Raw genomic sequence first — 27203 nt, forward strand, 5'->3', positions numbered from 1 at the left:
GGGGAAACTGGAGGAAGATGAGAGTCAAAATGAACCCACACGTCAACTTATGGGGAATCAATCGTTTGAGCCATGGAAAGCAGAAGCCTGAGGGCAGAGCGACTGCTACTGTGGAAAAAGTGCAGAGGTAAAATGCAGTTAACACTTATAAAGTCCTTCATTAAAAACTAGGTGTCTCTGATTCTGAAAATGCATCAGATTTGAAGCACTGGAGTTTTTCTTTAGTTAATGTATCTATCTTTTCCAATTGTGCATTAAGAAGAGAGAAGACTTAGGAAAAAGCTTCCCTTTCTTCCATAACCAACTTCAGGTCATTAGACAAATGCCTCACAGCCTTCCTTACAGTGTCTGCTAACATAAAGCACACCACAGAAGAGTCTGAGAGTTCCTTTGTGAAAGCCTGGGAATTTTCCTTTACTGTCTGTGGTGGTATTAGAGCTGACTTGAGAGCTGTGAAAGTGATGTTAATAAGAAATTCAATTTTGTGCTTTTGGAAAAACAATGTAAGCCACATATACAAAGAACACCTTTTTTTAAAAGCATACTGATACAGAAGCATGTGGTTGCTATAACTGGCTAGGTGTGTACTTGAAGGGATAGCAGAAGACATCTTTGGGCATCAGGATTTTTTTCCCTTGTTTCCACCAGTGGCATTTTTGAGAACTATTTAATTTAAAACTATTAATTTAAAAATGCTTCCAAGGAGGTCTAGTCCCTGTCTCTATTTTATTCTCTTTAACAGGTTGATGGGCTAAGTTACAATGCCATAGTATGACTGGTCCAAGTTCATTCAGCAAATTTCATGATGAGCAGTGGTTTAACTTATCTTTCTACCCCTAGCTCCATATTCTAACCTATGGATTCCTAACACAATACCTGTTCACAATATGGTACCCACCAGGGGTTTTCAGGAAATCAATGGACCAGGTGGAGCTTCTTCAAAACAGGACTTCTGATCAGACAATGGACACTCCTTTGGCAGCTGCTACAGTCAGGAATCACAAGGATCCTCAGCTGCTGAAGGAAAGTAAGCTGTCCCTGCAAAGGCAGCTTGGCTGCAGGGGGAAGGGAAGCAAAGCCTTGCTTGACGTGTTGGCTTTCTCTGGTCCCAAGCACCCTGACTGGGACAACAGCAAGCCTGCTGGGCTAAAAAGAGGATGTGCAAAGCCCTCCTCTCCCTGTAGGATTTATCTCTTCAGAACACTACAGCTACTTGCTTGGGATAAGGCTGTTATTATGCTTGGAGAATTGCACACTTTCTCAAGAGTAGCTGGCAGAGAAGGTAGGATACAACTATTTTAAATAAATATAAGAGAGAGGGGGAGAGAGAGAGGTTTTGTGGTTGGCTTCAACACCTCAGGCAGTCATTTTATGGTTGTGCCCACCACCCTGTATCAGAATTCTAAATGTCCCCAAAGTAGCAAAACAGTTGGGGACTACTGCCCTATGTGTTATTCTTTGTGTCTAGTATAAGAATTCAATGTTCTAATCCAGCCCCCTCCTACACAGCTGTTGCTTGAGTCTGGTGTGTTCCTTCCATTTTGATGCTGTTCAGCCAGCTGCCTGACAACTGGGGAGCTTTGCCTTCTTACTGCATCCCCCTCTAGGGGGATCCAAACTATGGTCCCTGGGTGACACATGGGTGCCTTTTCCCAATGAGCTGTTGGTAAGTTGCAAGGACCACCTTTTGTGAATTTGCAATTTTGTGATCCCTTGCTGATGCCCCAGAACCATCTGCTTCTTACAGAGATCACCAGCATGATGCTCTGTGATAGGTGATTTGTGAAGAAGGGGGTGCTACCAACTGAAACACAGTTGCTATTTTCTCTGAATCCTTTTGAGGGCTGTATCTTTCACATTTTTTCCTCTTTGCAACAGAAATACACAAAATACAGACCAGCAGCAGTGGGCACAACATCTAGACAACCAGCAGAAGCAGTGCTGGAGGCCTCAGGCATAATCAACTGGGCAGTCCAATCCTATTTAACACATATTTAATTTAGCATCGGCCTATTACTCTACCCTATGTGTCTCAATATAAAAAGGATTCCTGACATGACTCCTGTTTTGGGGGATTAAAGTGAAGCATAGTTCAGAGATAATAGCAAGCCACAGTTTGATGCTATGGAAATGAACCTTGAAGTAGTTTGTCAGCTTGTTTTTGTAAACTCTGAGATGAAGACTGTTTGGGATTTAGGATGCAGAAAAGAAGAAATCTAAAGGGTTATGCGCTGATGCCATATAACACAATCTTGAATGACTACCAAACAATTTAAGGTATTTATTATGAGGGAGGGGGGTACTGTGTAAGAAAAAGCCCCTTACTTTTCATACACATGGACATCATGATCACCAGTATGGTTGCCAGGGTGCCTGGAGTTTTGACTCGCATGCATCTGCTCTGAAGTGGACTTTGCCCATGGTTTCTAAGACTTATGTGGATACTATAAGCCTCAGCTTTGCAGCAGCATTCTACATCTCTGGATGGGTGTTAGCCAGAACTACAGACGAGCTTCTAGCTGCTCCTTGCGTGCACAATCTTGGCTGTTGCAGTGGAAGACGCCACGCTGCCATGAACTGTACAGGCAAACAGTTTCCAGCCTGTTTCCATGAACCAAAGGCTAACACCACCAGAATCCATCTTGTTTTCCTGACTCCATTACAGCTAAGCAGGAGACTCACGTATCCAACAGCTGCTTCAACTTCTGCATAAGAGCCATCAAGCTTATCTTAGGCGTGGACCCTGTCATACTGCCTAAGCCTTTGTCTAGCAGAACTCAAGACAAAGACTAGTGCCAAGAGAAGACTGAAGAGGAAGATCATCTTCAGCGAGCCAAGTTTCTTTGTATAAACCGGGTGTTACCTAGGTAGTAATTTGGCCATCTATTGTCATCTTTTTAGATAAGTTTAATAGTCTTAAGTACCCCTCCACTCAGTGATTTCCCCCATTCTTCTCCACAACGGTCATCCTGGAGCTTCCCCACCCTGGCTCATTGTTACCTAGAGGTCCAATCAGGTAACTAGGGCCCAAGCTTGTTCATTGGTCAGTCATGGGTACCCAATTAGGTGCCACCAATTAACTTGCTATTGGCTGCTGCAGAGTCCAGCCCTTATGGTCACTGCAGAGCCTCCCCTTTTTCCACCCCTGTACCTCCCATCCCCCGAGGGTCTAAGGTAGTCTATTTAACCTCTGACCCAACTCCACTCATGTGTGCATCTAGCAGTACCCCAGTTCCGCTGTTTAGATCCATCCCCGATTCTGGTCACAGTTAGGGTCCCATTTCCCCCGTCCTCTTTCATCGCCATTGGAGCCTTCCTTGAAGACTACAATCGGTAATTATCACCCTTGAAGATTACAATCGGTAATTTGTCTACCCATGTGTTGTCTCTATATATCTCTCTATTTTTCCTAGGACTGTATGTATGTTTCATGAGCACATTGCCTTGTATGTATGCCTATATTTTTCTGGAATAAATTTTAATTGTTTTACTTAATTAGAGTCCCTGATAAATTTAAGCATTAATTTCTGGACGTGGATCCTGTATACATAGATAAAAGATCCTGATTAAGCCAGGTGCCCACCTAACAATTCCTCAACCTGGTATTGAGGGCATTTTGGCTTACAGATATTGGTGGAGAAAGCATTGGGCGTATCCTGACTATGTGAACACATGCAAGTCGACACACGTGTCTTCAGACAGTCAGACATGGGATTGCACCATCCAGAAAGTCTTGCTAGCTAGGCTATTGTGTGAATGAATGAGTGATTCTTGACTTGTGTGAACGGCACTAGAGAGCATTTCTGTATGTGGGTTGGGCTGCTCCCCACTCTATCATTCAGCGCAGATTCTCCAGCCGCACCCAGAGGGCCAGATACCGCCTGCAAAGGGGCTGAGCCTGCCTGGAACGCAAGGGGAGAATCTCGTGAAGTCCGGCTGCTGTACTGAGGTCTTCCTAAATGCATCTGTCTGGGAAGGGAACGTCAGGATAGGTCAGGACTGTGTCTGAACGGATAGGGCTACGTTCCCCACATTTTTCTCTTTATCTGGAGTACCATGTATTATATACACACGCACATATACACTCTACACGCATCCACACACATAAAAGTCCTAAGAGCTAGGCAAGGTAAATGGATCAGCTCTAGGTACACACATAGAAAAAGTCCCTGGGTTCTCCTCTGCCAGTTGCAGACGATCCCAGTATAGGGCACTGAAGCAAAAGTCCTAGGACTGAGCAGGCTGAACGGGATCAGCTTCTACTAGGCATTCCCCCTTGTAATTCCCAGGGTCCAGCACAAGTCCCACAGTTAGGAGAAACTGAACGGACCAACTGGCAGGGAACTTCCCCTCTTAATTCTCGGGGTCCAGCAAGTCCAACAGTTAGGACAAACTAAACGGACCAGCTGGCAGAGAACTTTTCCCCTGTAAGTCCCGGGGTCCACTTGCCATTGCAAAGTGACCTTAGCGTTAGGGCAGCAAATTTCCCCCAAGAAACCAACCTACGTGGTCACCAGGGCTTTCTTTGCAAGAGGAGAGAAAGAACTTTTGCTTAGTTGCAGGAAAAACATCCCTGCAGTCAGCAAGTAGTTTTAAAAATCTCCCCCTCCAAATTCTTAGGAAAACAGCACATAGGAGCCAGAGAGCATCTGGAAATATGCTGCTAGTTCTTTCTCTTGGCACCTGAACCCTCCTGGCAAAGACAGGATTAGAGAAAACCTTTCTTTGATAGGCTCCACTCCAGGAGCTTTGGTTTCCCCCTTCCCCATGCTCTCTGAGGGCTTTGGTTCCCTCAAGTAGCTTAAGTTCATCTCACAAGTTGTAGAGGTCTTCTGTAGGCTTCTGACCCTTGGTTTTTAGCAAGCCAAACGCCAAGCAGTAATGCTTCTTAGCAAAATCTAGAGTAAAGTAATAAATCCCTGGTGTGCGCATGTAGGAACTTTCAGTTTAGAGGTGATGGGTGCCATGTGCATGCAACAGCCAGAGATAAAGTTCTGGTACTGTGCCTTTAAGAGGATTTGGTGAAAGGAGCAAGAAGCTATCCCTTAGGTTTAATAATTTGTCCTAGGTCTGAGGAGATAGGCTCCCTTCCCAGCCGAAAAATTTCCTTTTTGCTTAGGGCCAACTGAGGAAAAGCTCAGGCTCTGAGACTTTTAAAACCTGCTTCTCGCAAAAGGAGTGAGAAGCAGAACAAATGCTTAAGAGTCATGAGGCAGAAAAAGAGCAACTGCGTAAAGGCAATGAAGTGTATGTCCGAGAAATTATGGAAGAAAATAATAACTTGGAGTGTGAGGTCTAGGACCTAAGGGAAAAGGTGGACCAGCTTAAACTTGACAAGCGCACCTTAACCCTGGCACAACAAGACACATTGCCAGCCTTATGACAGGCCCAAACGCAAGTAGCCACACTGGAGCAAGAGCTAGAAGAAAGCCGAGCACAGGTCAACAACCTGCAGTGCGCTGCTGAGTATTTGGCTGAGAAAAACAGGAAGGTACGTGACGCGGTTAGTCACGAATAATGCCACAAGGAAATAGCTGCGCTGAAAAAGAAATTGGAGGTGAAGGGAGCTCTGATCTCAGCAATTTCGCCCTCTGTGCTTTATGATTTCTCGTCAGATGAGGAGTCAGGAGAGGACGAAGCGGTTGAGTTCCACAACTTAGAAGGGGCAGCCCCAGTCCGTCCCGTGGTCACTAGGAAAACTACCACTAGGAAGGAGGATGGATCGGAGTCTGTAAAAGTAGTGAAGGAAACTAGAGCGTGGCGATTGGAGGATATCAAAATGGCACATCAGTTTCTAGGACCATACACCCGAGACGCATCTATTATGTGGATGGCCAGAGCTAGAATTCACTACAAAGAAGCCTCCATAACTGAATTAAACCAGGTGCTGAGATTATGCGCCTCAGGCCCAGAACTAGCCAAAGTAGAAAATTTAATGGATCACCAGAACCCTTCTAATACCACCATCTTAGAATGGATGGCTGAGGTAATATCCTATACGTGGGATGGAGCTACCATAAGGCACATCTACTACCACAATGTGCAGAGCCCAGACGAGGCCCCTGCTGCATATTTAACAAGGAAGAAATTCCTAGCAGCAGCAGTTAAAGTAGTATTACCCAAAGACAGTGGGGAACCAGATTATTTCATATCTGATGTGATCACAGGTCTCAATATATCCACCCAGGAGTTGTTAGGCATAGCAGCCATGAGAGAAACCATCTGGAAAGATCTAGAGGCTAATCTCTACCAAGTTGACAAATTTATGTTAAAAAAGAGTCGAATGAAAGCTGACTATGCAAGAAGGGAAATATTTCATTAAGACTACACAGCTAGATTAAGTGATTATGAGAAGGAGATAGAAAGGTTCAGGGCTGAGAAATATGAGTACCTACTAGACAAACAAAACCTAACCCACACTCTCCAGGAGGTCAAATGCAGACTGGAGAATGCTTTAAAGCATGCCCAAGTCTCTGAACAGAAAGCTGCTGTTTTAGAAACACAGCTCACTCAGGCACAATATAAGAATAGCAGAGGCAGGCACCCTGCTTATTGGAATCAAGAACAAGATGGGCATGGAGAAGAAAGTCGGAACTGGAAGTTCCAAAACAATGGCCTTGGTTCCAGCTCTTCTTGCCATCCCCAGCTTGCCCCAAGGGTTCCCCTCCACAGGCGGGCTTATGCTCCTAGGCAGACACAGTCAGCCTCAGAGCAACCCTGTCCTCACGCGGCCCAGCGGACCCCTCAAGACAAAGTCAGAATGGCAGCTTGGTTTCAGCTTAGAGCCACTGGAGCAGACATGAGGCAGTTTGATAAGCAACCCACGCATGTGCTGTTAGATGCCCTTTCAGATGCCATGAAGCCACCAGGGCACATGGCTCCCAAAGCCACAGGGTTTGCAGATTAGCCCAAATAGAGCTGGCTAAAGTATTGCAAATGCTCAGCATTCTTCCATCAGGAAGAAATGCTAATTGCTCTCCCTCTTGCTCAATGGAAATCTGTAGCAGTACAGTTTTTATAAGAAACTAAGGCAAAGGAATAGTTTTAAATGCATTGCCCTGAGAAATTAAATTTTTGTTTATCTCAGGTCTCTCCTTAAAGTACAAGCAACTCAATGTCTTTGAGAGAGAGCCTCATTTTCTTATAGATCTATAACAAGCCAGTGGCAAGAAGAAATGTGGCCATTTGAAAATCTTATGAGACTAAGAGATGGAAAACTCCAGGTACCACCTTTGTCACATGCAAATAAGGAAACACCTGAAGCTTGAATTCTCTCCTCTCAAAATTAGAAAGGAAAGCCTTGTTTCTGATACAAAATTAATTCAGTCTCCTTAAGTAACAATAGTTCTTGTTTGCCACCATTCTTGTAAAGAACTTTTTGTCCCAGTATCTTCCAGTGGATTGCTGGCTAGGACAGCTTTTTGCAGAGCCTCAGAAGAGATCAAATTCAGTGCTTGTAACATAAGAGGTGTTGTCTCTCCTTTTCAAAGGTCACAGCAACACAAGACAGCTAACCTCAAATGGGCAAGTCTGTAATTTAAATTTGAAAGTACAGAAAGTAGAACCTCCAGTTGCAGGAGCAGCAACAACCAATGTATTACTGATTGGCAAATCTCATGCAGACCCTCTTGAAATAAACTCAGCCAAATTCAGCTTGAGTTAAAGAAACTGGAAAGAGTTATGATTTTGAGCCCCATCCAGGCAGAAAGTTCATTATTTTCCTCTTCTCCACCTTCCTTTGTACCAATCTTACATAAAAACTTATCAGGATCAGATAAGAGCGTACTGGCCAAATCCACTGTGTCTGTCTTAGCCTTTTGTTAAGCTAAGCCTTCACTTCATCCAAGAGGGAAGGAATTTTGGTTTGTCTGTTAAAACCTTCCCCACCTTCCACATCTTGGGGGGGGGGGGATACAGTTGAGATATTTTGTGCTATTTTGAATTCTCATCTCCTGATTTTGGGTCTAAAAGATGTAATTTCAAAAGTTTTTCATTACCAAACTTTTTTTCAGTCTCCAGGTGGGACCTGGAGTTCTCTCCCAAAATCATAGCCTTTTCCCCAGTACATTGAGACTAGCGCCTCTATAGGAAATAAGTGTCCAAGGAAATGGACTGCATGCCTTGTGATTTTCAAATTTAATCCAAATTTCCAGAAATCTCCAGCCTGGCGCTGGCATCTCAATGTTCAGTTCACCCTATCCTGCTTTGTTCAACAACATGCCTCTAGGTGCCTAGGAAGAGAAACTGCAATTACCCTGATAATGTTTTTCTCTCCCTCATATTTGTTTTTTTTATTTCTAGTGGGTCTTATATGAGGCAATGGGTTGAAGTTTTATATTTGCAATTTTGATGTAAAATTTCTTTCCCCTGAAGTTCAAATTACATCCTTGCACTGCCACACAAGCCTTATCCGAGAGAGAAACTGATAAGGAGCTTGCACAGCCAGGATAAGGCTTGTGTGGCAGTGCAAGGATGTAATTTAAACTTCAGGGGAAAGAAATTTTACATCAAAATTGCAAATATAAAACTTCAACCCATTGTCTCATATAAGACCCACTAGAAATACTGCTAGTATAAGTAGATTTAACAATTGTTTTATGTGTTTGTCAAGGTGAATTAACCAGAATTTGATTTCTAGGATTTTCTCATTGTTTTGTTAAGTTTGCTCATCTTTTCTTTCAATATAGATATGCAGGGAATCTGGATCTAATGTCTAATGCATAGTCAGTAGTTCTAAGAGCTGTTGATAGGCCTGTTAAGAATTGTTTTATGTATGTGTAACCGTTGTGGCTTTTCAGAATTCTTGTTTTGTTAAGTTTTTGTTGAAATCTATGCTCACATGTGAGACCCCCATACCAAGAAGTTTTAGCTGAACTAGCCCAGAGAAAAACTGGATTCAGTGGGACTTGATCAGCTCACTTATGTCCAGGTTTTTAATTTCTCTGATATAGTTCACCTATCATTTTGGGTCTGATCCCTCTCATATAAGCTAGCTAGCATTGTTCTATCGAGGCCTTAGTTTTTATTTTTGATTCCAAAGCTATAGCGAAGGGTTTTTTTGTCCCTCCTTTGTGGGACTATTTTCATTATATGGGGGACACCCCAACTCTGGTCATTTCCCTGGAGCTACAACCTTGTGCACAATGTTTTATTTTGAGTTTTATGTTGCAACAAAGTATATTTGGGGTTCTGTTTTCTGAATTGTGTATGTTCTTTTCCTTCCTTGACAAGGAAGAAGCCTCCTAAACTCCTGAATGCTTAGTGTAATACGTAAATCTGCCCAATGCAGGCCCCTATCACGACATGTGTAAGCTTGTGACGTAAAAGCTCACTGGTCGCCAGACCCTGGACAGGAGGACACTTTACTAATAGCTTTTTAAGACTCCTTTCTTCATGGTTGAATGTATGCATTTTTGATCTGCTTTCACTGCTCCCTACAATGGTACAAAATCATCTTCCATGTTGTCATATGTGAATGTTTTTGGTTCCTTTTTGGTTCTTTCCCCAAGTTCACAGTTGCTCTATGGATCATTGCCAATTCTATGCTGGGTTACAAGAAGAATTCCTTTTTGGCAACAATAAAGACAGATTTCACTGGGTGCAAGGGGGGTTGGGAAGACTAATGACTGCTGCCAGGCGCTCTTTATTTCGCCCTCCACTAGGACTTTCACATACCTAAGAGGTACATGGAAGAAGATCCTCTTCAAACCCTAGTATAAGAAGCTTATCAAGGGGTGGGAGAAGAAGAAAAGAAGACTCAAGGTTAAGATAGGGAATAGGAAACCAATGTATTAGATTAGTTATAGAGAAATAGCATGACTTTCACTTGTAACCATGAATTCTAATGTAATTGTGTGCTTCTCTAAGCAATTGATATCATAATTGTGTGTTTTACCAATCAACTCTGATTATTTATATGGCTTAAATAGCAGCAATGATTTTATTAATTCACCTGTTTATATCAATGATTGTAACCTTGTGTTTTAAATACTGTATGCCAAACAATGTTGCCAATGTCTGTTGCCTCCGCATCGTAGTATTCGAGGAAGTAGCCTTTGGCCCATTGGATACTGTATTTTTCAAATTGATTTTTGAGTGTTTTAGACTAGTGGCTCCAACTTTTGTAGATAGGAGGTACACCCCAGTTGATACTTGGCTCTCTGTGGACACGTCGCCTGTCAAGATCAGCTGTGGACTTTTGTTTGTTGTGTTATTCAAGACCTTGTCTCCAGTTGGTGACATAGATCTTGAGGGGGGGAAATTGTAAGAAATTAATTTAAGCATTAATTTCTGGACGTGGATCTTGTATACATAGATAAAAGATCCTGATTAAGCCAGGTGCCCACCTGACAATTCCCCAACCTCGTTTTGAGGGCATTTTGGCTTACAACTGAATATTCAAGCCTGATGAAGAATTCTGGGGAATTCAAAAGCTTGCACATGGTTTTGTGTTATTAGGGTTGATACTACTGAAAGTGTCACACAACTTGTTTTGAGAAGATCTATAAACTTTGTTTACAATGGCTCATGTATCCCTTTTTCATCCAAGTTTTGCCATGCATTTTAGTAATGAAATTCTAAATTCATCTATGCAGGAAATAGGTTCTGCAGCTTACAGTCAGAACTTTTTACAGCATTATGGCATAGTTATTAAACAAACTATTTCCCACTTTATGTTGAAAATAACACAAATAAACCTTGGTTTTAAAAAGGGGCAGTTAAGCCCTGCACATTTGTTTTCTTTTCTATAGAGTTCATGCTTTGTTATAAATGATAAATCATCAGCCAACTTAACAGCAAGTGTGACAGTTTTTTTATAACAACTTAACCAGTGTAAGTCATTTTTATTAACCCTGTGATTTTTAAAACTAATTCTTTTTATATTTGTCTGTAAATATTAAAAATTTCAATAATTCCGAAAGCTCTGAGTCAATAACAACATTTGCACTTTATTCTCTCATGCTTACACAGTTAGAGATTAATAAAATCTATTTAGTGCTGGAACATGGAATTGTAGAGCCACACCCATATAAACTATTTCAAACTTCAGCCATTAACCCAAACAAAAAAATAATCAGATATATACATAATGTTCAACACAGCTAATAATTTTCAAAATAAAGACTTGATTTGTACTGCTTACAGTTTGAAAGCACGAGGTTTCAATTAGCACTGCAAATTATTCAGCAGCAAATACAGTTCCTATTCCATTTTTTGTATAATCAGATGCTAGTTTATGTTCATGGTTCTGAAAGCAAGTATGTCAAAAGAACAAAGTTAATTTACTCTGTTACCTTATACCCATTTTACAGATTCACAAAGTTGGAAGGGGCCATCCATACAAGCCATCTAGTCCAACCCTGACCCCCGCTCAATGCAGGATCAGCCTAGAGCAGCCCTGACTAGTACCGTATTTTTCGGACCATTAGACGCACCGGACCATAAGACGCATCTAGTTTTCAGAGGAGGAAAACGGGGGAAAAAAATTTGAAGCTGTGCACCCAGATCTGCGCACCTTCCCCCTCTCAATCCTGGCAAAACAAAAAAACCCCCTCCAATCTCGCCAGTTAAACCGCCTCCGGGAGCCTCTCAGCACTGCAAACCCAGCACCGGGAGCAACTTCTGCAGCCTCTGCTTCCTTCTTCGGAGCCTCCGCCCAGCCCAGTCACCACACCCTGCCTGGCCTCTCCCTATTCTTCGGGCCATGCAGTCGCTCCATGCTCAGGGCAACCAGAGTTCAATGCATGGGCCCTGCTCGGGCAAGGTAGCCCCTGGGTGGCAGCAAAAGGCCACATCTGTCTCCCTCGCCACTATCAGACCCAGGAATGTCACACCCCGAATGGCCCCAGTACCCAGTCTGAGTCCTCCGTTCCAGACTCCAAACAAAGACCAAACCCAGGGCAGCCAAAGCCAACTCCGGCTCAGGAAGTTCTTGGGGAATGCAACAGAGACTGCCCCGGGAGGCTCCACCGAAGAGGGCGGCGCAGCCAGGGTGCCTGGTGGAATCTGCTGGTACAGGCAGGGAGACGGAGCCTGGCCTTCCTTTCTGCCTGCCAGGTCTGCAGGAGGGCCACCGCCGCTGCTATAGTCGCGGGGGTGCCTGGTGGAATCCGCAGGTTCAGGCAGGGAGACGGAGCCTGGCCTTCCCTTCTGCCTGCCAGGTCTGCAGGAGGGCCGCCGCTATAGTCACGGGGGTGCCTGGTGGAATCTGCCGGTTCAGGCAGGGAGACGGAGCCCGGCCTTCCCTTCTGCCTGCCAGGTCTGCAGGAGGGCCGCCGCTATAGTCGCGGGGGTGCCTGCTGGAATCTGCAGGTTCAGACAGGGAGACGGAGCCTGGCCTGCCTTTCTGCCTGCCAGGTCTGCAGGAGGGCCGCTGCCGCTGCTATCGTGGTCATGAAGAACTGCGACTACCAGCAGATTCCACCGGGCACCCAGGCTGCACCGCCTTCTTCAGCGGAGCCTCCTGGGGCAGTCTCCGTGGGACGCCATGGCATTCCACAGCAAACGTTCATGATCACCCAGAGCAGCCCCCCGTCGGGCGTGCAGGGCTCTATAGGGGAAAGCAGAAGAGAAAAGCACTCTCCCTCCACTCCCACAATCTCAATTCATAATAATCATGTCTGAAAGGGGAGAGTCCCAGTCCTCCCCCCAAGCACCCCCGGTAAGAAATTCATGGAGCATTACGCTTATAGAGGAGAGCACATGGGCACTTCCGAATTGGAGCTGTCTCGGTCTTCAGGGAAAACTCCCACCTACAGTGATCTCGGAGAGAACTGAGTTTAAAAAATGACCTGGCAGGCAGAAGGGAAGGCCCGGCTCCGTCTCCCTGCCTGAACCGGCAGATTCCACCAGGCACCCCCGCGACTATAGCGGCGGCCCTCCTGCAGACCTGGCAGGCAGAAGGGAAGGCCAGGCTCCGTCTCCCTGCCTGAACCGGCAGATTCCACCAGGCACCCCCGCGACTATAGCGGCGGCCCTCCTGCAGACCTGGCAGGCAGAAGGGAAGGCCAGGCTCCGTCTCCCTGCCTGAACCGGCAGATTCCACCAGGCACCCCCGCGACTATAGCGGCGGCCCTCCTGCAGACCTGGCAGGCAGAAGGGAAGGCCAGGCTCCGTCTCCCTGCCTGAACCGGCAGATTCCACCAGGCACCCCCGCGACTATAGCGGCGGCCCTCCTGCAGACCTGGCAGGCAGAAGGGAAGGCCAGGCTCCGTCTCCCTGCCTGTACCGGCAGATTCCACCAGGCACCCCCGCGACTATAGCGGCGCCGGCGGCCCTCCTGCAGACCTGGCAGGCAGAAGGGAAGGCCAGGCTCCGTCTCCCTGCCTGAACCTGCAGATTCCACCAGGCACCCCCGCGACTATAGTGGCGGCCCTCCTGCAGGCCTGGCAGACAGAAAGGAAGGCCAGGCTCCATCTCCCCGCCTCGGCCCACCGGCGGAGGGAGAGGCAGCCAACGGGAACTGGCGCCACCCATTCCCCTCGGCCTCCACCGCAGCGCCCCCTCAGTCTTGCTGGTGGACACTTTTCGCTCCATAAGACGCACACTCTTTCCCCCCCACTTTTTTTTTGGGGGGGGGGAAGTGAGTCTTATGGTCCGAAAAATACGGTATTTTTCCAGCTACCATTTAAAGACTGCCAGCGAGGCAGGAGCTCAGCACCTCCCTAGGCAGCTGATTCCACTGTTGAACAACTCTTAAAAGTAAAAAATATTTCTTAATATCCAGCTGCTACCTTCCTGCCCTTAATTTAAACCCATTTAGTCCTCTCCTCTGCTGCCAACAGGAACAGCCCTCTTCATATACTTAAAGTAATCATGTCCCTCCCTCATCCTCCTTTTCTCTACACTGAACAATCCCAAGTCTCTCAGCCTTTCCTGATCATCTGCGTTACTCTCTTCTGCACCCACTCCAATCTGTCCACATCCTTTTTGAAGTGAGTCCTCCAAAACTACACACAATACTCCAGGTGAGACTTGACCAATGCAGTGTACAGCAGAACTATGACATCTTGTGATCTGGATATTATCCCTCTGTGGATACACCCCAAAACAGCACTAGCCTTTTTGTTGCTGCATCACATTGGCTGCTCATGTTTAAGTTACAATCCACCCTTAGCCCAAGATTTTGTTCACACACAGCTACCTAGAAGTGTATTCAGTATGCATGTTGCTCATTTTTGTTACCCAAATGTAGAACTCAGCACTTGGAGAGCCAGTTTGGTATAGTGGTTAAGTGTGCAGACTCTTATATGGGAGAACCAGGTTTGATTCCCGACTCCTCCACATACACCTGCTGATGTGACCCTGAGTCAGTCTCAAGTTCTCACAGAGCTGTTCCTCTCAAGAGCAGTTTCACCGGGTGTTTACTGTGGGGAGGGGAAGGGAAAGGAGATCGTAAGCCCCGTTGAGACTCCTTCGGGTAGTGAAGGGTGGAATATAAATATAAATCCAATCTCCTCTTCTTCTTAAATTGCATTTTGTTCACATTCACCCGCTTTCCCAGTGCATTCAGTTCACTTTGAATTCTATCTCTGGTGTGTTCACTGCTCCTGCTAAATTTGGTATCATCTACAAACTGAAAGAGTAGTCCCTCCACACTCTCACCCAGATAATTTATAAAAATACTGAAAAGTACCCAGAGCTGAACCCTTTGGCACCCTACTGGACATATGAACATATGAAGTTGCCTTATACTGAATCAAACCCTCGGTCCATCAAAGTCAGTATTGTCTACTCAGACTGGCAGCGGCTCTCCAGGGTCTCAAGCTGAGGTTTTTCACACCTATTTGCCTTTTTACCTTTTTAGTTGAAGATGCCGGGGATTGAATCTGGGACCTTGTGCTTACCAAGCAGATGCTCTACCGCTGAGCCATCACCCCTCCCCATTAAAATGAAATGCCACTGACAACTAATCTTTGAGTGTGGTTCTTTAAGCAATTCCCTATCCACCTAACTATCCTAGAGTTCAGTCCATAGCCCTCTAGTTTACCCATCAGAACATCATGGGGAACACTGTCAAAAGCTTTACTGAAATCCCAGTAAACAACATCAACAGTATTCCCTCAATCCAGTAAGCTTGCCACTCAATCAAATTTCTGTGGCATTCAACAAGGTTTTGCTAAGTGCCACAAGCCAAGATTAGAGAACAAAATAATTGCAACCTAGAACACCCTTCACAACATTTGCAGTCCTACTGCTCCTACCCCATGACTCTGGATAGCTGCATGCCTAGCCTGCTCCCCAGTTCAAAAGGCATAAACATCAACACAGCAAAATTAGCTGGAGGACCAAATTGCCACATACTATAGTCCAGAAGTGCTACAAACACGAATACAGGCTCACAACCCTTTTTTATTTTTACAGTGCAAAGTAACAATAAAAAAAAGCAGTTAGATCCAGTGATTGGTTCAGATCCAGTGAACTGTACAGACAGAAGATTTTACCCCTTTCCCTCTCTCCACTGCACTTCCTGACCTGCCATCAATCTATACAGGTACCAAAACCTTGGCAATAAATTTTACAGAAGTAAAAAAAACAGGTATGGCAAGAAAGCAGAATGTGGAAAAAAATCCATGACCATCAGTGCCTTTTGCTCACGGATTGCTAGACAGCTAAATATCCAGAGTATTGTATTAATTGCAAGTAGACAAGTCATTCAGGCATAAAGTATGTAATAACCATTTGCTGGGTCTTATATCATTTCTGATTTTAGCTTCTTTTGAGTAATTTGTTCTGCTCCTTTTTAAACCTATTTGTCAAAGAATTTCCAGGAGGTCATGTATGATTTAAGGCAACATTTCAGTGAAATCAAAAATGTTCACGCACAACTTGCATTGGCTTTGAAGTCTGCTAGTTCAAAACTTAATAGTTGTAACAAGTTTCTGTTCCAATGTTTTCTCCTAACTTGGACTCATAATGTTCCACTTGCAAAGCATTAATTAAAATGAGCATAATTTATAACTGTCAGAAAGCATTCCAAAATTTCAGTATATTCTGTAGACCAATATAGTCTATTAACGACAGAATTTCAGTTCACATAAAAGGTACTTTTGTATACTAGATTATCAGGACTAAGCCCGTGATCAGAGATACATTTAAAATAGTTTTCCCAGAAGATCTTCCATTTTAGATGCATTTAACTTTGTTACTCTAGTTTTCATAACACATGAATGCTAGACTTCAACTGAAAATAATGAAAAATTTCAAAATTCTTTGAAAATGTCAACATGTTATATCAAGACTAGAGGGAGTTAAGGTCCTTCAGTTACACATGAAGAATTTGCTTTGGGTGGAAGTAGTGGAGATTGACATATGAATCTTTATACAGCTTAAAATTTGATGTCTACATCACATACCTGTGCAGACAATTACAAATGCTAGAGCTTGGCAAATTGTACACCAAAGTCCTAAATATAATGTCACTGATTTTACAGTTGCTATCTTCATCTTGAGATCCCATTCTAGAAAGCAGTTCTACAACCATCCAGAGTCTACAACCCTAGTACATAATTTTCTCAGACTCAGTCTTCAGTTCTTAGTTCAAAATGTATGTAAAGAAAGCCACAAGACCAATCTTCATCACTTCGTATGAATAGAACTGGATTTTACACCCTCTGCCCATCAGGTCTACTGCCCAGGATAAGAGAAAACTATATGATCCCTAATCTCTTCTAATGTTCAACTTGTGTGAAAGTGATTACTAAACTCTGTAACTGTATTATTCTAAATACATTAGGGCCAGCGTTCCCTCTAAGCTAAGTTAGCGTGAGCCAACTCACAGATTTTTAGCCTCCAGCTCACACATTTTTGTCTTAGCTCAGGAAGGATGACCCCAGAGCAAACTAGTTTATACAGTAGCTCACATCTTTAATGCCAGTAGCTCACAAAGTAGAATTTTTGCTCACAAGACTCCACAGCTTAGAGGGGGCATTGATTAGGGCCAAATAATACATAACAATGGAACTATACTTGTCAGAGAACCATAGTACTGGAAGGTCCCTACCCTCCTTCTCATGATCTGCCTAAGTTCACAGTATCAGCATTGCTGTCAAATGGCCATCTAGCCTCTGTTTAAAAACCTCCAATGAAGGAGAGCCCACCACCTTGTAAGGAAGTCTGTTCGACTGAGGAACTGCTCTGCTGGGAAGTTCTTCCTAATGTTTACTTGAAAACTCTTTTGATTTAATTTCAACCCATTGGTTCTGGTCTGACCTTCTGAGGCAATGGAAAACAACTCCCTTCATGTGTAATTTAACTTCAAAAAGCAGCCATGGCTTCAACCCCAATTTAAATTAGGTTTGTGGTACCTGCAGAAGACAGATTTTAACCTTTCCCAAGCCATTTTATCAACTGATACCGGTCTCATTGGGATGCTTTTTGTTTTGGCAGGAGGAATACATGGTTGTGCTTATCTTCTTTCTCATACTAGAGCTAAAAAACACCCTACAGCAACCATTTTCAGCTGGGAAAACAATGGGCGAAGAGCTAAAAGCTAACCTCCCTAAATCTCAACTCATATCAATGGCACCTTATACCTGCTTTTTCAGGCTACATATCAGGGGAACCAACATAAGAACATAAGAGAAGCCATGTTAGATCAGGCCAATGGCCCATCCAGTCCAACACTCTGTGTCACACAGTGGCCAAATTTTTTATATATATATACACACACACACACACACACACTGTGGCTAATAGCCACTAATGAACCTCTGCTCCATATTTTTATCTAACCCCCTCTTGAAGGTGGCTATGCTTGTGGCCGCCACCACCTCCTGTGGCAGTGAATTCCACATGTTAAAAGTACTTCCTTTTATCCGTTTTAACCTGACTGCTCAGCAATTTCATTGAATGCCCACGAGTTCTTGAATTGTGAGAAAGGGAGAAAAGTACTTCTTTCTCTCCTTTCTCCATCCCATGCATTATCTTGTAAACCTCTATCATGTCACCCCGCAGTCGACATTTCTCCAAGCTAAAGAGCCTCAAGCGTTTCAACCTTTCTTCATAGGGAAAGTGTTCCAGCCCTTTAATCATTCTAGTTGCCCTTTTCTGAACTTTCTCCAATGCTATAATATGCTTTTTGAGGTGCGGCGACCAGAACTGCACACAGTACTCCAAATGAAACTGCACCATCGATTTATACAGGGGCATTATGATACTGGCTGATTTGTTTTCAATTCCTTTCGTAATAATTCCCAGCATGGCGTTGGCCTTTTTTATTGCAAACGCACATTGCCTTGACATTTTCAGTGAGTTATCTACCACGACCCCAAGATCTCTCTCTTGGTCAGTCTCTGCCAGTTCACACCCCATCAACTTGTATTTGTAGCTGGGATTCTTGGCCCCAATGTGCCTTACTTTGCACTTGGCCACATTGAACCGCATCTGCCACGTTGACGCCCACTCACCCAGCCTTAACAGATCCCTTTGGAGTTCCTCACAATCCTCTCTGGATCTCACCATCCTGAACAATTTAGTGTCATCTGCAAACTTGGCCACTTCACTGCTCACTCCCAACTCTAAATCGTTTATGAACAAGTTAAAGAGCATGGGACCCAGTACCGAGCCCTGCGGCACCCCACTGCTTACCATCCACCACTGCGAAGACTGCCCATTTATACTCACTCTCTGCTTCCTATTACTCAGCCAGTTTTTGATCCACAAGAGGACCTGTCCTTTTACTCCATGACTCTCAAGCTTTCTAAGGAGCCTTTGATGAGGAACTTTATCAAAAGCTTTCTGGAAGTCAAGGTAAACAACATCTATCGGGTCTCCTTTGTCCACATGTTTGTTCACACCCTCAAAGAAATGTAACAGGTTAGTGAGGCAAGATCTTCCCTTACAGAACTCATGCTGAGTCTTCCTCAATAACCCGTGTTCATCAATGTGCCTACTCATTCTGTCCTTGATAATGGTTTCTACCAACTTTCCTGGTATTGAAGTCAGACTGACTGGCCTGTAATTTCCCGGATCTCCTCTGGAACCCTTTTTAAAGATGGGAGTGACATTTGCTACCTTCCAGTCCTCAGGAACGGAGGCAGATTTCAATGAAAGCATGAATCCTGATGACGAGAACAGTTCAACTCTTAGAACCACAGAATCATGGAGTTTGAAGGGACCTCCAGAGTCATCTAGTCCAAACCCCTGCACAATGCAGGAAACTCACAAATACCTTCCCCTAAATTCACAGGATCTTCATTGCCGTCAGATGGTCATTTAGCCTCTGTTTAAAAACCTCCAAGGAAGGAGAGCCTTCCTTGGCCATTTGACAGCAATGCTGATTCTGTGAATTTAGGTAGATCATGAGGAGGGCAGGGGGAGGGACCTTCCAGTTCTATGATTCTCTGACAAGTATCGTTACAGTGTTATGTATTATTTGGCCCTAATGTACTTAGAATAATACAGAGTTTAGTAATCACTATCGCACAACTTGAACTTTAGAAGAGGTTAGGGATTATATAGTTTTTTCTTATCCTAGGCAGTAGACCTGATGGGCAGAGAGTGTAAAATCCAGTTCCATTTATACTAAGTGATGAAGATTGGTCTTGTGGCTTTCTTGGTGTTCTTTTGTAACAATGCATTAAAGAGACATCCAACAATTGGCTATTACTGCTCTCCTTTCCTTCATTTTAAAAATTACATGTTGCCATTTTTCCAGATAACACTTGAGGCAGGTTTTTAATGTCACATTCACTCCTCCCACCTGCTTGTTAAAGATGAGGATCTATTCCAAGATTCATTTCTGAAATTACTGAATGAATATGTTCACATTTAAGTCCACTCTCAAAATATAAGGAGCTTTGAGTAGATCCTACATTCCGTTAAAGCTCATGACATACTACACATAAAACACTACAGCGCTACAAGGGAAATAAGCAATTAATCATAGGTACTTCTCAAAAACCACAATGATCTGGAAAGGTCCTGTAAGTTGGTAGTTTTATTGCATTGCTTCTCAATCTTTCAAATACATTTAATACTGTAATGCAAAGGCAAACTCAATGCCATACCGACAGAGGCCATAGCAACTGTTCTTCAGTTCTATATTAAAATAAATTGGTAACCAGCTGGTTTTCAAAGAACTACTTTCTCTAACACTCTAAGAAAAATGGAATTGGAATGAGAGGAGCTAACTATCTGATATCCTCCTAGGCAACAGAACTAGAGGCACCCTCCTCTTAACTTGCTATCCAAGTCTTCCAAGCAGGAACAGACCACCTCTCATCCTTCCAAACTCCAGAATAAAACCTTACACCAGAGTATAAACTGCACTGGCATTAGAAAGGACAGCAGAAATTGTCTATGCATTGCTGGTGGTGAGCCGTCATGGGTTTTTGAAATGTTCATGGCAAAAGACTGTAAGAACTGTTTTTTCCCACCATGATCTGGACATGGTCCAGAATTTTGGATGTGCACATATCATTTACCAGATAACTAATGAGGGAAGGGATATAGAAAGAGTTTACAGGACAGTTCTCATTTTCTTCTAAGATCTGCTGTTTCAATACAAAGGCCATCTCACCAGCTTGAAATCTACAGCAAATTTTAAAAGTGCACTATATTTTTCTAGTACAGCCCATTTTGTACTCTAACATTTCTAATCAACAACCTTCAGAGAGACTTAAGTGCCTCAATATCTCCCCTGCAAAAGAAGCAGAATGATATACTATGTGTGGCTGCTTCTCATATGGATGCATTCTCTTTGGCAATGAAGAGAAATACACACACACTCACATAGACCACATGAACAATTACTTCAATGTGCCATGTTTTCTCATGCATAGAAACATGGCACCATATCATGCTTGATACAAACTTCTGTCTTGTTCCTGACAGAGACTGACTATCCAAACTGGCTATGGCAACAGGGGTCTGCTGCATTTCTTCATGTAAAGAAAACCAAATACAGCACTTACGGCTGTTGCATCTGCAGCCTCTGACTTGTAGTTATTATTTTTTAAAAACTACAGACCTCTAGATTTTTGGTTTCATGTTCTCTAATTTGAACACTGTATGATATTTTATGATTAAGCTACAGCTGTATTTACTGGCAAATCAATTGTGTCCACTTTTACACTATTTTACTACAGAAAAAAGCTGCCATATTTTGCTCAAAGTATTTTACTTAGAACAGTTTATTTCACCTTTACAGAAACAAGGAAACACTAAAAGATATTAAGTAAAGCCAGCATTAAAAAGCCCCAGCCAACATAAAAACACAGTTCCCAAAAAAACAGACTACAGACTACTTAGAACCACAATTTCCAGGATAAATCAGTGTTTTAAAAACTCTTCATTAAAACTTGGGTGAAGAAAAACATTTTGACATAATGCCTATAACAAAGCAACATAAATGCCAAGTGGGAAGGGTATTCTACAAGCGAGGTGCCACTACTGAAAAAGCTGTCTCTGGTTACCACCCACTTTAACTTGAAGAGCATAGAGAACAGTGCTTATGAAGCCGATCTTAAATGGCAAACTGGACAATATGGGAAGAAGCAGTCATTAGAAATTTTCTATGAAATGAAATGCCGAAGGTGAATTTTCAATTAGCAAAGAAGAAATCAGTTTAGAATAAGTATTTTATAAATTTTATAATTTTCCCCTCCCATATTGTTGTTTTCAGCTATTATTGTAAGCCACATTGAGCTATGAAGAAAGGTGGGATACTGATGTTTTAATAAATAAATATGATTGCTGATGTGATCTAAACCTGAATGCTGAAATGACTGCTCATTTAAAACATACCTGGGGAAGTGCAGTATTTAGTTGTCGTTGAAGAGAGTCCCTTTCATGACCAACTTCATGCAGTTTACCCTGTGTTAATGTTAGTGTCTCTTGAGTCTCTCGTAGTGTGTCCAGCAAGCGGTCTCGCTCCTCCAACATGGATACCATTAATTGCTCAAAATGGGAATCAGGATCGGACTGTAGGGGGGAGCCTGAACCATGGCTTCCACCTCCCCCTGAGGGAATCTCTGCCTCACTGATAGTTGGCATCACCTCGCACATCATCTTTAAAGGAAGTTTCAGACTTAGTTATACTTGTAAAAATGCAAAGAATTGCAAATACAGAATAGTCTTACATGCAGTAGCCATACTAAACTTTACAACAACGGCCTCTCAATTCTCTCTTATCTGAATATACTGCTATAGCACTAGAAAACGCGCTTTACAACAACATTACATTACAGCTGTTCTCTACATTTAAGACAAGACATAAGAACATAAGAGAAGCCATGTTGGATCAGGCCAATGGCCCATCCAGTCCAACACTCTGTGTCACATAGTGGCCAAAAAGTTTTTATATTATAGTGAATTCCACATGTTAATCACCCTTTGGGTGAAGAAGTAGCTCCTTTTATCTGTTCTAACCCGACTGCTCAGCAATTTCATTGAATGCCCACAGGCTCTTGTATTGTGAGAAAGGGAGAAAAGTACTTCTTTCTCTACCTTCTCCATCCCATGCATAATCTTGTAAACCTCTATCATGTCACCCCACAGTCGACATTTCTCCAAGCTAAAGAGCCTCAAGCGTTTTAACCTTTCTTCATGGGGAAAGTGTTCCAAACATTTAATCATTCTAGTTGCCCTTTTCTGGACTTTTTCCAATACTATAATATCCTTTTTGAGGTGCAGTGACCAGAATTGCACACAGTATTCCAAATGACACCGTACCATCGATTTATACAGGGGCATTATGATACTGGCTGATTTGTTTTCAGTTCCCTTCCTAATAATTCCCAGCATGGCATTGGCCTTTTTTATTGCAATAGCACACCATCTTGACATTTTCAGTGAGTTATCTACCACGACCCCAAGATCTCTCTCTTGGTCAGTCTCTGCCAGTTCACACCCCATCAACTTGTATTTGTAGCTGGGATTCTAGGCCCCAATGTGCATTACATTGCACTTGGCCACACTGAACCTCATCTGCCACGTTGACGCCCACTCACCCAGCCTCTACAGATCCCTTTGGAGTTCCTCACAATCCTCTCTGGTTCTCACCATCCTGAACAATTTAGTGTCATCTGCAAACTTGGCCACTTCACTGCTTACTCTCAGCTCCAAATCATTTATGAACAAGTTAAAGAGCATGGGACCCAGTACTAAGCCCTGTGGCACCCCACTGCTTACCGTCCTCCACTGTGAAGACTGCGCATTTATACTCACTCTCTGCTTCCTATTAATTAGCCAGTTTCTGATCCACAAGAGGACCTGTCTTTTTACTCCATGACTCTCGAGCTTACTAAGGAGCCTTTGATGAGGAACTTTATCAAAAGCTTTCTGGAAGTCAAGGTAAACAATATCTATCAGGTCTCCTTTGTCCACATGTTTGTTCACCCCTCAAAGAAAGGGTGGTGAGAACCAGAGAGGATTGTGAGGAACTCCAAAGGGATCTGTTGAGGCTGGGTGAGTGGGCGTCAACGTGGCAGATGTGGTTCAATGTGGCCAAGTGCAAAGTAATGCACATTGGGGCCAAGAATCCCAGCTACAAATACAAGTTGATGGGGTGTGAACTGGCAGAGACTGACCAAGAGAGAGATCTTGGGGTCGTGGTAGATAACTCACTGAAAATGTCAAGACAGTGTGCGTTTGCAATAAAAAAGGCCAACGCCATGCTGGGAATTATTAGGAAGGGAATTGAAAACAAATCAGCCAGTATCATAATGCCCCTGTATAAATCGATGGTGCGGTCTCATTTGGAGCACTGTGTGCAGTTCGGGTCGCCACACCTCAAAAAGGATATTATAGCATTGGAGAAAGTCCAGAAAAGGGCAACTAGAATGATTAAAGGGCTGGAACACTTTCCCTATGAAGAAAAGTTGAAACGCTTGGGGCTCTTTAGCTTGGAGAAACGTCGACTGCGGGGTGACATGATAGAGGTTTACAAGATAATGCATGGGATGGAGAAAGTAGAGAAAGAAGTACTTTTTTCCCTTTCTCACAATACAAGAACTCGTGGGCATTCGATGAAATTGATGAGCAGACAAGTTAAAACAGATAAAAGGAAGTCCTTCTTCACCCAAAGGCTGATTAACATGTGGAATTCACTGCCACAGGAGGTGGTGGTGGCCACAAGCATAGCCACCTTCAAGAGGGGTTTAGATCAAAATATGGAGCAGAGGTCCATCAGTGGCTATTAGCCACAGTGTGGCTTATATATATATATATATATATATATATATATATATATATATATATATATATATATATATATATATATATATATATATATATATATATATATATATATATATTGGCCACTGTGTGACACAGAGTGTTGGACTGGATGGGCCATTGGCCTGATCTAACATGGCTTCTCTTATGTTCTTATGTACCAGGTTAGTGAGGCAAGATCTTCCCTTACAGAACCCATGCAAATAAGACAATCTTATTTGCTAGCAAAATTGTGCACCTGAAGTATAATTCAAGAAACTATTCTGCAAAGTATATGTAACTTGACAAAGCCATCTAACTCTAAGAATCTCTTGCTCAAGATTATTTAACATGGATTAGTTACACTTCAACTTTTCCATCCCAGTCACAATAAGCCTTCTTAAAATTAGTGTTGCCAATTATTTGGAGGAAAAAAGCATCCAAAAATTCTCAAAGCTGCATGCTGCCATCATGAAAGCCAGATAAGACGATGTAGGCCATTCAATTAGACCTCATTGTGCTGGCTATATAGTCTCCTTAGTAAAACTGTGCCACCACAAAGTGAACCTTAGAATACTTTGCAGCTAGATATAGCCATCAGTTAATGAGAAGGCTCCTGAGCACAACAAGCCCCCACAAAAACCCAAGCTCACCTCTTTGCAAAGAAGCGGATCAAAATAGCATGTTTTACAGATGGTGACTATAGAACATACTGATAAACAGTGGCCTATATTTACCAGCTACAGAATGATTGTATCTCTTTAATATAAAAGATATATGTTGGCTGTTGTGTGTTAGTATAGTATCTCAAAAATTAAGGAATAACTTTAAACAATTATGAGCCATAAAACTCAACAGCTATTTTCTATTAAACAAACTCATTTAAATAATTCTTGTTAAAAAAAACTCTTTTTAGATGCCCATAATGATTCACTTAAACATAAGCAAGCAATTTGCTCAAGGGCTGTGCAATGGAAACAATTTGCCTCATCATACGTTTAAGATTATATTATGAAGAACATAATGAAAATAAGACTTAATTCTAAACACTGAGCAACATAATCAGAGCTTATCCAAGAGAGTGGGTATAACACATTGACTTCTCTATTGATCTGTCATTTTTATAGCTGGAAATAAAAACACACTTTTATAAGTTTCCATTGCTTCACTTACTTTTTTTGATAAAACAAGGAGACTTTGCCAGAGGCCAAAGTATTCCAGTAATATCAACTGTTTTCAGTAATTCTGCATGATGATTTCCAAAAACCTTTCAAACAGCACAGCAGCCATTCAGCTTGATTACGATGTCCATTCATTAACAAGTCTCCGGCCCAGGAACCAATACAGGGCAATACATTATCGTGTTGAGAAAAGGATTATCAACTAGTCAAATTCTCCAGAGTAGAAGAATGGATACAAACAGCAAGTCTTCAGCTCCCTCTCTTTCTAATCCTGGCCCACAGGCCTTTCAGGAGTTCGGCTGGGAGAAGCATGTATAGGCGGGAAGCAACAGGGCACAGTACAGAAACCTCACTTCAGGTCACGATGGTATTACTTTAAAAAAAAAATCGATAAAAACAAAGCTGAGGGTATGGCTTTTTTCCCGAAGGAGCTGGGATGTGCTCCTCTTTTTCTTCTCCCGTTAATCAACGTTAGGGTCTCTTCCTTTCTTGAACTTCCCAAATCTTCTCTCGCGTATTTTTTATTCCTGCGGAAGGCTGTTAAGAGCAGGGAAGCTTCAGGAGACGAGGGTGGCTCAGAGACTTTTCCTGGGATTACGGAGCCAGCCGTCCTCCCCTTGAAAAGCAACAGAGCCTACAGACGCAGCCCACCCATTCCCTCACCCCTGAGCCGAATACCAGAGAAAGGACAGGGGAGTCGAGAAGTTACGAGCAGCGAAGGAGGGGGTGTCCCTGGACTTTCACCTCCTCGGAAGCCGAACGAGGAGGATGGGTGGCGCCTCTTCCACCGGAAGCCTCAAGGGAGATACGGCGGGAACGGGGGGCCTCTTCTCCGCTTCTTACCCTCAAGCTCGGCCTGCCCAGCCCGGCTCCCACTGCTGGGGTGGCACATCCGAGGTTGCTCCAAAGCGGCTCACTCGGGGCTGCTCTGTCCCGGGGAGGAGGGGAGGCTGTATCGGCAGCGGCGACCTGGGCCCGGTGGCGTCCCCCGTGGCGCCGAGGAAACGGTGCCTCAAGGGCTGAGCGGTTCTCTCTCTCCCATCCCTCCAGCCGGGCCCGCAACCACCGCTCACGGTTCGTCCCCACCTCCCGTTTCTCCCCAGCAGCCTTTGCGGCTGTGCAGAAACCAGAGCGTGGCCCACAATGCACCGCGGTTAGTACCTCGTCTCTTCCACCCCCAGCTTGTATTTAGCAGCCTTTGTGGGTTGCAGAAGGAGCTGTTGTCGCAGCCTCTGTGTGTTTTCTCTTTGAAACAGTCATATTTTCCCCCAAGAAAGGGGACTAGGACGAAGAGTGTCCAGTTTCTCGTGGAAGTCGAAAGCTGTGGGATGTGGTGCCGGCTGTGATGTTTGCGGGCGAGATCCATTAGTTTTTGTCGGGCTTCGATGAGGATAGTTGGAGCTGGACAATATTCTTCTTCCAGAAAATATGCTTTTTGTGAGTCGGAAAAGGACCTGGAGAGGTGGTGGGGGAGAAGAGACTGGCAAGGGGCAAGCCATCTAGGTTAAGATGAGAAAACAAAACACACTCCCTAGCTTAGGCAAAGGGGATTAACATTTTTCAGAAGGGTAAGAAGGATGGGGGAGGGAATGTCATTAGTTAATCAGTTACAGAGTGAGCAGCGTACTGTTGCTCCCGTTGCTTTCGCGTTTCTTGAGCGGAACCCAAATCCCCCGATTGATGTAGAAGCGATGAATGTTAAATTGTGCGTGTGTATATATGTTCAAAAGGAATTAAGAAAGAGTGGCTGGGATAAAAGCTCGAGAAATGAATTCCGATGGGTGCTGCGATGCTATAAGCTCTTGTTCTTCTTGTTCAGTCGCACAGTCGAGTCCGACCTTTTGCGACCCCATGGACAAAGTCACG

General features: G+C 43.6%; 1 protein-coding gene across 7 annotated transcripts in view; it reads right to left on the minus strand.

Moving 5' to 3' along the window:
* PPFIA1 (PTPRF interacting protein alpha 1) overlaps nucleotides 1-26450 on the minus strand; it is a 104629-nt gene extending 78179 nt beyond the window's left edge. For 6 of the 7 annotated variants that reach the window (XM_060263273.1, XM_060263270.1, XM_060263269.1 and 3 more), the window contains exons 1-2: nucleotides 25330-26444; nucleotides 21748-22011 (exon numbers count right to left, since the gene is read on the minus strand). In XM_060263273.1, coding sequence (XP_060119256.1) covers nucleotides 21748-22011 — 264 coding nt within the window. In that variant the 5' untranslated portion in view covers nucleotides 25330-26444. Of the gene's footprint in view, nucleotides 1-21747; nucleotides 22012-25329 lie in introns of all 7 variants that reach the window. The other variant, XM_060263267.1, reaches the window with a different exon arrangement.
* Between the last annotated feature and the right edge of the window lie 753 nt (nucleotides 26451-27203).

This window comes from Heteronotia binoei, chromosome 21 (genome assembly GCF_032191835.1).
Source record: "Heteronotia binoei isolate CCM8104 ecotype False Entrance Well chromosome 21, APGP_CSIRO_Hbin_v1, whole genome shotgun sequence".
Lineage (NCBI taxonomy): Eukaryota > Metazoa > Chordata > Lepidosauria > Squamata > Gekkonidae > Heteronotia > Heteronotia binoei.